Source organism: Emys orbicularis, chromosome 3 (genome assembly GCF_028017835.1).
Source record: "Emys orbicularis isolate rEmyOrb1 chromosome 3, rEmyOrb1.hap1, whole genome shotgun sequence".
In the NCBI taxonomy this organism is placed as follows: domain Eukaryota; kingdom Metazoa; phylum Chordata; order Testudines; family Emydidae; genus Emys; species Emys orbicularis.
The window spans coordinates 209,911,068-209,923,433 of record NC_088685.1 but is presented as its reverse complement, the minus strand read 5'-3'; the positions used below and the strand labels follow the sequence as shown (position 1 = coordinate 209,923,433).

Below are 12,366 nucleotides of genomic sequence, written 5' to 3'. Positions count from 1 at the left end.
GCAGTAACACTATTGTCGAGCCCCGAAGCAAATCAAAGGCCCCCTCGCCTGGGAGAGGGCGGCCTGTGCTTGGAGCTCCTGGGGGTGTGTGGCAGCGATTTGACAATTCAGGCGGCAGCAGCGGAGAGCACAATTCTGCAGCTGCTGCTGCTACAGGCACTGAAAACTCACATTTCCTCCTCTTTCTCTCTCTCTCTCCTTGAAGCCCCTGCATGCTGAGAAGCCGACCTCCAACCCCGGCAGTATTCTTCATCTCCCGGCAGCACCAGCCCTTGGCAGGCAGAATCCAGCTCCTGGCAGCAGCCTCCATTCCTTAGCAGCCATCCCCCGCCACAGCATTCACCCCCTCCCCAGCATCACCCATGCTCTAGCATCAGCCCTCCCCAACAGCATCCAGGCCCTGCAGCCCTTTGCTCTCTCGCCCCCCGATGGGACAGCTGCCAACATGAGCACCGATGCCAGCCACCTGCCTGCGGGATCCCAGGAGGCGAGCGGGGCTATGTGGACTCCATCCAGCTGGATGGCTTCCGACGTCCCTCCCAACGCCAGCACCTCCTTGGCACAGCTGGGTCAGCGGCAAAGGGCGGAGGAGTGGGGTGGCAATACCGGAGAGATGGCGGGCACGGTAGTGATCCAGTGTATCTATGGCCTGGTGTGCCTGCTGGGGCTTCTCGGCAACTCACTGGTGATCTTTGTCATCCTGCGCTACGCCAAGATGAAGACGGCCACCAACATTTACCTGCTCAACCTGGCCATCGCCGACGAGCTCCTCATGCTCAGCATCCCCTTCGTGGCGACCTCGGCTGCGCTGCACCACTGGCCCTTCGGCCGGGCCCTGTGCCGCACCGTGCTGGGCGTGGACGGGCTCAACATGTTCACCAGCGTCTTCTGCCTGACCGTGCTCAGCCTGGACCGCTACATCGCTGTGGTGCACCCACTGCGGGCAGCCACCTACCGCCGGCCCAGGGTGGCCAAGATGGTCAACGGAGGGGTCTGGCTGCTCTCGCTTCTGGTGGCCTCGCCCATCCCCATCTTCGCCGGCACAGCTGCCACGCACGACGGCCGAGCGGTGGCCTGCAACCTGCTGTGGCCTAGTCCGGCCTGGTCAGCTGCCTTTGTGGTCTACACGACCTTGCTGGGCTTCCTGCTGCCGGTGCTGGCCATGGGCCTCTGCTACCTGCTGATTGTGGGCAAGATGCGGGCGGTGGCTCAGCGGGTGGGCTGGCAGCAGCGGCGGCGCTCGGAGGGGAAGCTGACCCGGCTGGTGTTGATCGTGGTGGCCATGTTCGTGGTGTGCTGGATGCCCTTTTATGTGGTTCAGCTGGTGAACCTGCTGCTGCCCGGCCACCTGGATGCCACGGTGAACAATGCCTCTCTCATCCTCAGCTACTCCAACAGCTGCGCCAACCCCATCCTTTACGGCTTCCTCTCGGAGAACTTCAGGCACTCCTTCCACGGGGTGCTGCGGCGCTGCTGCGACGCCAGCTTCTGCTGCTGCTGCCACCCGGACCTGGGCGCCGCTGAGGAGGAAGAGGAGGAGGAGCCGCTAGATTACTGTGCCGTCCCCAAAGGGGAGGAGACGAGCAAGGGCTGCATGTGCCCATCTTTGCATTGCCAGCGGGAGCCGGTGCACCCTGAGCCCTGCTGTACTCCTGGCACCCTCCTTGCAAAGACCACCACCTTCTAGATGGCCTGTGTCTTCCTCCTCTGCCTTCTGAAAGGGTGCCTCCTCCTGGCCCGGCCCCCGCCTTGGCAGGACCAGCATCTTGCAATGAGCACCATCGCCCTGCCGCTGCATCTCACCCTTCAGAAACAGACGAACGGGGTAAAGAAGCCTGCATAAGTCCTCGGCGTGAGGGCCAGATGCTTCTAGGTTGGCTCCTGCCTTTGGGCTGCGGCTGGGATGGGGCTTGTACGGGTAAGCTGGCTGAGAGACCTACACCTGCTTTTTTGTCTTTGGGTGGCTGGGCTTGTGTCTTGATTGATTCCTTCTGGAGCCTGAGCAGTCCCTTGCCACTGAGACCGTGGGGACCATGCTTGGAGTAAGGTGCCACTCAAGGTGGCAAAGGGGAATGAGGATTCTCTTAGCCCCTCCCATCCCAGGCATTTACTCACTGAGCAGGAGTTCTCTGTTGGCCTTCTCTGACATGGGCTGTTTCCTATGGGGGGAGGGCTAGCTCAGTGGTTTGAGCATTGGCCTGCTAAACCCAGGGTTGTGAGTTCAGTTCTTGAGGGGGCCATTTAGGGATCTGGAGCAAAAATCTGTCAGTGACAATACTTGGTCCTGACTGTGACCCTTCCAGCTCTATGAGATAGGTGTATTATTAAAAAATACATATATAACTGATTGCCAACATTACTTTAAAAAAATATTTTTGATTTAGTTGGGGACTGGTCCTGCTTTGAGCAGGGGGTTGGACTAGATGACCTCCTGAGGTCCCTTCCAGCCCTGATAGTCTATGATTCTATGTTTCTATGAGCCTGCTCAGCACAAGGGGCTAGGGATATGATACAGGTTAATGGTCAGCATTGGGACCACATCCTGAGCCTGATGACTTCAGGAGGAGTTTTTCTGCTGATCTCGCTGGGAATAGGCTCAGCCCTTCTAAGGCCAGGCTGGTAATTAAAATGCAAGAAAGAGAGCGAGAGAACATATCTTCTTTAATCTTTTGTGACCAGTGTTCGGAAGGGGATGCGCCATCCTTAGCAATTTATGACTAGATTTTCAGAAGGCAAAACTCCCATTAAAAACAAAGGGGGCTGCGGGGTCCTTTTGAAAATCCACCCATTAACCTAATAAAGTGTCTCTAAAGGGAAAACAGTACCCTAGTTTGCAGAAAGTACGAGTGACAGTAACCTAACCCCAAAATACTGATTTAAGGCTCAGCCTAGCTCCAATGCAGTGAATGAGGATTTTGCCATTGACATGAACATAAACAGAATCCAGACTTTTTAAATGCTTGAGGTTCTTTTAGATCCTTAGAAAGAACAGTGGTGGGTAGGACTGAGCTGTAGTTGTGCCATGAATGATCCGATCTGTAATTGTGTCATGGAAAAATAAAAAGCCATAATGTTGGCCTGTAACGCTGTTATTATTATCCCTGAGTATTACATTATGGGGATGGTTTTGTTTTTTAAACAAACAGCCTTCACAGCATACAAGATCTTTAGGCATAAAAAGTGGAAAGCTACAGTCTAAAATGTATCCCGGTGAATCAGTAATAAATCCTAACCATGAACCAACTCCAAAGGTTTGAGTAGTCAGGAGTTTTGTTCCACCCTCCGTGGAATTCCTGCATTTTAGGGGCTCAAATGCACTTGTTCTCATTTGGCTTTCCTTAAAATTCTTGCTGTACCTAAAAACCCTGTCTCCTGGAAGTCACTGATCGTGATGTCCTGCCATGTTCTTGAGCTGTCCATTCATAGCCTTAGAGATTGCTCCAAGTGCTCCAGCAATCACTGGAATCATCGTTGTCCGCGTTTTCCATAATTGTTCCACTTTGTGGCATAGCTCTGCATAGTACTTCACTGTCGTCTCGTCTTGTTTCCTTTTTATGTTTCTGTCAGCTGGCATGGCAACATCCATCAACATGGTCTTCTTTCCTACAACAACTCATTACTGTTAATTATTATCATTACCATAGCACCTAGTTAGAGACCAGGACTCTGTTGCACTAGAAACCCAGAACAAAAAGACGGTCTCAGAGCTCACAATCTAAGTAGTCACATGGACACTGGAGCCCACTTTAATCCTCATCACTCTCAGTTGACAAAGGAGTACAAGAATCGGAGGTGGACAGGTTTATCTGAGATGCTTCCAATTTGGGCCCCCACCATGCCTGTGCTTACCGTTCCGCACTGCGAGTAGTCCCGTTGTCAGTCGATGAGACAGCTCGCAGCGTGGATAAACATGTGCTTCTATCTTTTCGAGATCAGGGCGTTGGGAGCCATAGCAGTCCTGGGAAGATTTATGTAAGGGATTCCATCTGCTGGATACGCCCTGTAAAATGGCATTAAGTGACTCCTGTCCTCTGGCTAACCACTGCACTATCTTGGCAGCTTGTCATGGGGCTGGTTCTCCTGGCTCTTCGCTTTGTGCAGTCCTTTCCACCAGTGTAATGTGCCCCTAGCGTTCTGATCCGGTTACATGTCGCACCCATTTTGCCTTCATGTAAAGGACGGCACAAGATGCAGGAGACTCAGGCCCCACAAACACTTGCACAACAACCGCCGGTGCTGGTTTCCCAGAGCTGCTGATCACTCTTCAACTACATCACTGCCAGTTGAGGTAAAGGCAAAGGTTATGTTCCCAAAGGACAACCCTGTGCTGCCCTTTTGACTTTGACAACTGTTACACTGTTCTTAATTTTCAATTGCACATGAGGGAGGCAAAGGGATCTTGGCCTGGGAGAGGTTCTTTAATAACATTTCAATTATGCTCAAGCAATAAAAAGTACAAAGCTAATTACTGGATGTGCTGGGATATTGCCATGCCTTGGGTGTGTACAATAGCACTCAGCCCCATGACTACAAATGTTCCCAACATCGAAACACACCCTTCTCTCCCTTGCTGCTCACAGGAGCCTTGGCATGGCATGTAACTCAGGATATTGTCAAATCTCGAGAGTGCTTTAGTTAAGTGTCTTCGATTCAGAGATCTAAGGCCAGAATGGTCACCTAATCTGACCCCCTGTAGCCACAGAACGTCACCCAGCGAGTCCTACATCAAACCCAGCACTGCGGGATGAACTAGATTAGAGTGTATCTTGTAGAAAGACGCCCGGTATTGATTTAAAGACTCCAAGTGGTGGCGAATTTGCCACATCCCTTCGCAACCTGTCCCAATGGTTAATTACCCTCACTGATAAAAACATGCATCTTATTTCCAGTCTGACTGGGTTAGGATGATAACATTAAGAAAAATCCAACTGGATGGCTTCTTATAGGGGTGGCTATAGAGTAGGTTTTTGTTTATGTCGTGACTTTTTTCACTTAAAACACCTGTGGCTATTTAATTGATTTTTTCCATTGTTTTTCTGCTATAAAAATTATTCACAGTAGAAGGGTCAGAGGAAATAGTAGACCCTATGTTTGGGGGACTTTTACTATTATTAATTTAAGGGGGGGTCCTTTTTCTTAATTTTTCAGTTAGTTCAGATACATTGGATGGGATTTTCAGAAGCACTCAGTGTTGGTCTATGGCTTTGTCTATACTAGAAAGTTGTGCCTCTTAACTATGCTGGTACAGGGCTATACTGGTATGGTTAAAGTGGGACAACCACACACACACTGGTACTAGGTGTGGATGGGGAATAAACTGTATTGGTGTAAAGCATCTTTATTCCAGCATAACTGTATCCTCCTTAAAACTTGTACCAGTATAAGTGTATCAGGAAAAAATATCACACCCCTAACCATCATATTTATACAGTCCAACTTTTATATATAGAGCAGACCTAACTCTGTTCCCATTTGGTAAAACTCCTCTTTATTTCAATGGGAGCAGTGTGAGGCCGTGTCTACACTACAGTTGCTACAATGGCACAGGTCTGGCACTGCAGCGATGCGCCGCTGTAGTGCCATAGTGTAGGTGATTCCTACAGCACCAAAAGGGGTTTTTCCATCACTGTACGTAATCTACCTCCCTGAGCGTTGGTAGCTAGGTTGAAGGAAGAATTCTTCCATTGACCTATCCACGTCTACACCAGGGGTGAGGTCAGCCTGGCCATGTACTCAATGGTGGGAATTTTTCACAGCCCTGAGCACCATAGCTATGTCAACGTAACTTTTAAGTGTAGATCAGGCCTTAGACCAGGGGTGGACAAACATTTTGGCCCGAGGGCCACATCTGGGTATGGAAGTTGTATGGCGGGCCATGAATGCACACGAAATTGGGGGTTGGGATGCAGGAGGGGGTGAGGGCTCTGGCTGGGGGTGCGGGCTCTGGGGTGGGGTTGGGGATGAGGGGTTTGGGGTGTAGGAGGGTGCTCCGGGCCAGGACCAAGGGGTTCGGAGGGCGGGAAGGGGATCAGGGCTGGGGCACGGGGTTGGGGCGTGGGCTCAGGGGTGCAGGCTCCAGGCGGCGCTTACCTCAAGCACCTCCCGGAAGCAGCGGCATGTCCCCCCTCCAGCTCCTATGTGGAGGCACGGCCAGGCGACTCTGCGTGCTGCCCCATCCACAGGTGCCGCCCCTGCAGCTCCCACTGGCCGTGGTTCCTGGGGACATACCGCTGCTTCTGGGAGCTGTGCGGAGCCATGGCACACATGGAGCAGGGCAAGCCCCCACTACCCGTCTGGAGTGCCAGAGCGGGACAAGCAACGGACTCTGCTCCCCGGCGGGAGCTCAAGGGGTGGATTAAAACGTCTGAAGGGCCAGATGCAGCCCCCGGGCCATAGTTTGCTCACCCCTGCCTTAGACCAACACTGACTGCTTTTGAACATCCCACCCGAGGCTTAGGGACTCTGGACCAGCATATATCCTGGGGAAGAACATTACTATTGGTGTTCAGAAGTTTCTCTGGCCTTCCCTTTCTGTTCAGGACGTTAACCTAATTACAAAGCCTGGATTCACCGGAGAAGGGAACAATGTTCAATTTGAACATTTAACATAGAGTACATGGGGACAGAGGAGCCGTGCATGTGGTACCTTCCATTTGCTTTTATTAAACAATTAAAAGTGGCCTGTCCCAAATGAAGGACTTGGAAATCTGGACCAGACTGGTAGCATCGCTTTGTAAAAGTCTGGATCAGTTTCCCCATGAATCACCAGGTTTCAATGAAGCTTCATTTCTCTAGCTTGGTTATTTTTGTCACTTAAAAATCAAAATTCAAAAACTCAAGTGTTGGGTATTTAATGCCTCCTGATTTTCCCTGTTAGTCAACCTCCCGGGTCATTTACCCCAAGACAAAGCGAATGCTAAACGCTACCAAATCAGAGAGGTAGCATTATGCAACTGCTTAGCACTTACTTTGCACGCACCTTGCACTGGTGTAAACGATTGCACAAGGAGCAAAGTGACAAGGTGCAAGATCAAGACCGTACAGCTGGCAGTGTGACCAGGACATGAATGCCACTGGAAGTCTCTCTAGAGGAATCTATTTCCTAAGGGTGGGGAGTTGGTTCTCAGTGTTGTTTATTTTATAAGTATGTGGTTGGGGGGGGCGGGTTATGGCAGCATGTTCTCCTCTCCATTACTGGTTAGCATATCTCCTCTCTATGACTGGTGAGCTCTGCTAACTGGTGTGTGGATGGCAAGGGGAGGGGCACTCCCTCCACAGGCTTCCCTCCCCCCATGAGGTAGGCCACACCCTAACAAGCTCCAACAGGGAGCAGTCACTGTGTTTATCTGCAATTACCCGGCCCCTGCACCAAGACTCCTTACGCTTTCCCCCCAGTTTGTACTACCAGGAATTTGTGCTGGAGCTCCCTAGTGCACAGAAAGAACATGCCTGTTGCTACACGCTTCCAATGGAGGCACCATACTGCCCACTGAGAGCCTGGGAGCAGAGCTGACCGGTGCATGGAGGGCAGGGGAACAAGGATGATGGGTCCACCTCCTCTCCATCCCCTTTAGGGCATCGGAGGGTGCATAGAGGCAGCAGCCTCTGCCCCACTGTCACAGGTGTGCGGGCAGGGCACTTAAACGAGATGGAAAGTTCCTTGTGTGCATCTCCTCCACGGGCCGCGGAAAGAGCCTGGCAATATCCGGCCCTTCAATTACATTTTGCTTCACCCTGAACAGTTAAAACAATATTTGGTGGCTCTCCCGCTGTCTGCAGACGGGCGAGCTGGCTGACCCAACAGTCCAGGGCAAAGCTCAAAAGGCAGAGGGAGAAAAGGGGGGGATCAGGGGGAATCGTTCACCCACAGCTGGAGCTTCCGAGAGTTCATTCAAAGGAAGGCTCAGCTGGGAGTTTAAACCCTGACCTGACTTTGCCGTCCAAGATCTCCCATACGTAAATCAGGGTGGGGTGGATCATCTGGAACCCATATTCAAGGGATGACATCAGTGGCAGGTGGGGTATTTGTAGGGCTGGAATTCATCATATCACACTAAGTCCTACTTCCCTTACTCATAGGAATTGTCCCCTGGGTCTCCCGGACTCCAGCAAGCCTCCTGGTGCAGGGTTGAGTCTCTCATACGCCACCCAAAGGGAAACACTTGGATGCACTGTCAGATGTAAACTTTTGGGGTTGTTTTAAAACAAAACCATATTATTTATGGGCATACATTGAAGCAGCTCTAGGGGAAACATCTGGATCTCATTTACTTGTCGCTGCTTTGAATAAAAATTGAAGTGGACGTACATAATGTAAACCTCTTAGAATAATGAAAGCTTGATTCCCAGTTGCTCCTTTCCTGCACGGGGCGGAGGGGGAGGCAGAGATGAAGAGAGGGGATTAAGTGGCTTTAAGTATATTCTGGGGCGGTGCAGGGCTCTGCCTGCCCTTTGTTATAAGTCAGAGTAGCCTCAGGGTGGCTCTAATTTACACGCTGCTTCCCAATCCCACGGCTCTCATTAGCTCTGAGATGCAATGAACAGCCATAGTGCCATCCAGTCCAGCCACACCCCTGATCTATCTCCTGTGCTGGGACCTGGAAGCCAGGCAGGGGTAGAGCACTTCACCAGCTTTTCACTGGCCAGGTATTCTCAGAGGGCCATTTTCATCCCTTTGAGGTTCCTTCACGTTACAGTGGTTTTAATGTCACTGAGAATCATGCCCTGAGACTTTAAAAGCCTGTGAGTAATAAGGGGACATGGCCAAAAAGTCTCTGTGAAAGGACCATTATTAAAATGGCTAATGATGGGTATTGTAGGTGCTGCAGCAAGAGATGGCAATCAACTCTTAGAAAACCAGAGGGGCAAACCCTGCTCTCCGTTACATCGTTACCTTCCAAGGAGTTGGACCCGTGCAGCTGGGGGCGGACAGGCGTGTTTGGGCTCAAATCCTGGGAAAGTGAGCAGAGCCGAGAAAAAATAACTAAAATGTAACTCCTGCACCCAAACACAAGCCCCTCGATGCATGGGCCTGGGGAACAGAAACAAGGGCACTTCCTGAGGATGTCAGGGTTCTGATTCATCAGCCTTGATTTACAGGAAGGTAGGATTCCCTTTCATTTCCTGGTTCTGGGACTTTTGTTGCTGTGTTGGTTTAGCGAAAGAAAGGGGGCGGGGGAACCACAATAAAATTGCCAGTAGTTTGCAAGCTCCTTGAGTTGCACCTATGTGGACTGGCTCCACAACGTAGTTACTGCCCTTGAATAAGGTGACCAGTTCCTAACCATCCTTGACTGAGATCACTGGAATCCAGCCACCTTGGATGGAAGCTTTGCAAAACCAGCCACCCTTGACCCAAACCTCCTGACCATCCATGGGTAGTGGGCCACCCCTTCATCTTTTATTGTCACTCTTCTCTCTCGGGGGTGAAATCCTGGCCCCAAGGACGTGAACAGCCAAACCCCCACTGACTTCAATGGGGCCAAGGTTTCACCCATCACCTTTTAATTGCATTTTCTCGCCAAAGAAAATGCTTCTGGCAACCTTTCCTCCCCTCACCTTGATCCCTCCCCATTTTGTCATAACATATATGCCCATAAGACCCTCTGTTCCCTGCAGAAGTCAGTAAAACTAGGATACTGGGCAGGACATTTCTTCTGTGATTATTTTTATTCGTGCAGCATTTTTCATTCTCAAAGCACTGTACAAGGATTAATCAATCCTCACAACCCTCCCGAGAGGAAGGTAATTTTAGCCCTGTTGTACAGATGGGGAAAATGGAGCACAGAGAGTTTAAAGAGACGTGGCAAAGTCACACAAAGGGAGTCTCCAGGCCTCCCCTCAGTCTTGTGTTTAATGCACCAGCGCCACAATTTCTGACCAGATTCTCTTCTCCCCTGTGCAGCACTCAAAAGTACCTGAGAACTTTTTGCTGAAACTTTCTATAAACAAACTCACCCCTGGGCTGGGAATGGGAGTAAATTCAGCCCCAAAGGAATTTATTTATCAAATTTATGAGCAACTGGAAAAGGAGGATTATAGCAGGAGCTGCATTTCAACTTTCACAGGTGCCACTAAAGCTGATTTTATCTGCAGTAACGTACAAACTTTAGGCCCAATCCTTGCTCATATTGAACGCCCATTCAAGTCAACAGGATTTGGATAAAGACACATGGCCAAATTGTCTGAGCCCCAGGAAACTCCCACAGGGCCAAATCCTGTTCATACTCACAAAAATCCACCGACTTCAAAGGAGTTTTGTACGTGTGGATAGAGAGATATTTCAGTGGAGTGACACGAAGGATAAATTTGGCCCTACGTAGCTATCACTTTATTTCTATTTCGTTAACGTTGATCTTTTAATGTTAATCTTGTTCTCCATTATTTACAGTCCACTATCACTGATAATAATCACACTTGCGAAATAGTCACAAAAGAACATTTGGCCTGATTTTCAAAGGTGCTGGAACTTGCCGCGCTCATGGACTGTAATGGGATCTGTGGGAGCTGGGCACTTCTGATAATCTGGCCAGTAACGAATCATTCTTGGTTAAGGAAAGATCAGCATCTGCTGTTATTCAGGGAGGTCATGGGGAGAGGAGAGAAAGAACATTTCATTACCACATTTTCTATAAACCAGGTTTGTCAAGCTTTATTTGTATGCCTGTGAAATCACAAAGTGATTATGCATTGCATAGGGTACAGTTCCAATAAATAAATAACTATTTACAAATGTGCCACATTTACAAAACTGTGGATTGAACCATTTACAGTAAGAAAGCTAGATTTCATGTAACACATTTCTTCTTCTCTTTCTTTTTTTCAAAAGTTGAAATGTACTTCGATCATTCTGACATATCAGGAAAAAAATAATACCAAATGATAGCAGTCTCACTTTGTATGTACCTACAGTTATTTTCACCCCAAAAGAGGAAGATTAGAAAAATCAAGTATCAGGGGGTAGCCGTGTTAGTCTGTATCTACAAAAACAACAAGGAGTCTGGTGGCACCTTAAAGACTAACACATTTATTTGGGCATAAGCTTTCGTGGGTAAAAACCTCACTTCTTCAGATACATGATTTTTTTGTAGAAAAATCAAGTTTCTCAATCTCTTAACAGTAAACTTTCTTAAGTACAACCAGCTGGTAGCCTGCATGCTTCTTTATCAATCAGTTCATTTGCAAGCCGTCACCTATATGTCTGGGTTTGCTATCCCAGAATTGTAAAATGTACTGCTAGAAAACAGCACTGCTGCATATCAATATTTCATAGGCACGGGACCCTATCCGGTAGAGCTCAATCATGCTCCTCTTGAAGCCAATATCAAAGCTTCCATTGGCTTAACAGAAGCAGAAAAAGGCCCTTAGAGTCCTCTCAGCATTTGGGCTTATTTTCTCCCACAATCTCATGAAGGTTGTACTACCCGATTCCTTTGAACACTGGTCTGACCCTAGGCTTTTATAGCCTCCTAACCCTTCATCTCAACACTTGATAAAAGGATCTGGAAAGGAAAATGTGAAATATTTTTTTCAGATTTTGCCCACTATAGTACTGGATGGCAGACAGAGGACCTGAGCCTGCTCCCATTGAAGTCAATGGAAGTTTTGCCACGGTGTGGGCAGGATTGGGCCCATAGCAACCATCTGGACAGGGGCCGAGGGATTTAGCAGCACTGGGCAAAAATGCCCTGCCATCATGTTAATAGGCAGCAGATTTAAAACAACAAAAGGAAGTATTTTTTCACACAATGCACAGTCAACTTGTGGAACTCCTTGCCAGATGATGTTGTGAAAGCCAAGACTATAACAGGGTTTAAAAAAGAACAAGATAAATTCATGGAGGATGGACAGGGATGATGTCCCTAGCCAGGATGGACAGGGATGGTGTCCCTAGCCTGTTTGCGATAAGCTGGGAATGGGTGACAGGGGATGGATCACTTGATCAGGGCCAGCTTTAGCAAGTGCAGGGCCCGATTCCTGGGGCTTATACTCACTGGGCGGCGCTCCCAGTCTTCGGCGGCACTTCAGATTGCCGGCCAGGGGAGCGGGGCCGTGGGGCTTGCCGCGTTCCAGCCGGGGTCGTGGGGCCGGGGGCTCTTGCTGGGGTCGTGGGGCTGCCGCGCTCCGGCCAGGGTCGCGGGGCCGCCTCGCTCCAGCCCGGAGAGCGGGGCCGCGGGGCTTGCAGCGCTCCGGCTGGGGTCGCGGGGCTGCCGTGCTCCGGCTGTAGCTCCAGCCAGGAGAGCGGGGCTGCCGAAGACCCCTGAACGGACCGCCGCCGGGGTGAATAAAAAAAATTTAAAAGGCGCCTAAGGCGCGGCCCGATTCCAGGGAATCGGGCGAATCGGCCTAAAGCCGGCCCTGCACTTG

General features: G+C 50.0%; 1 protein-coding gene across 1 annotated transcript; it reads left to right on the top strand.

Moving 5' to 3' along the window:
* Positions 1-445: 445 nt before the first annotated feature.
* SSTR4 (somatostatin receptor 4) lies at positions 446-1,687 on the top strand. Its single transcript, XM_065401797.1, has one exon. It carries the CDS (start codon positions 446-448, stop codon positions 1,685-1,687), a length of 1,242 nt encoding a protein of 413 aa, XP_065257869.1.
* Positions 1,688-12,366: the final 10,679 nt, after the last annotated feature.

Bases quoted from the DNA above. Each gene is read 5' to 3' on its own strand.
- SSTR4 (XM_065401797.1), top strand. From the start codon at position 446: ATGAGCACCGATGCCAGCCACCTGCCTGCGGGATCCCAGGAGGCGAGC.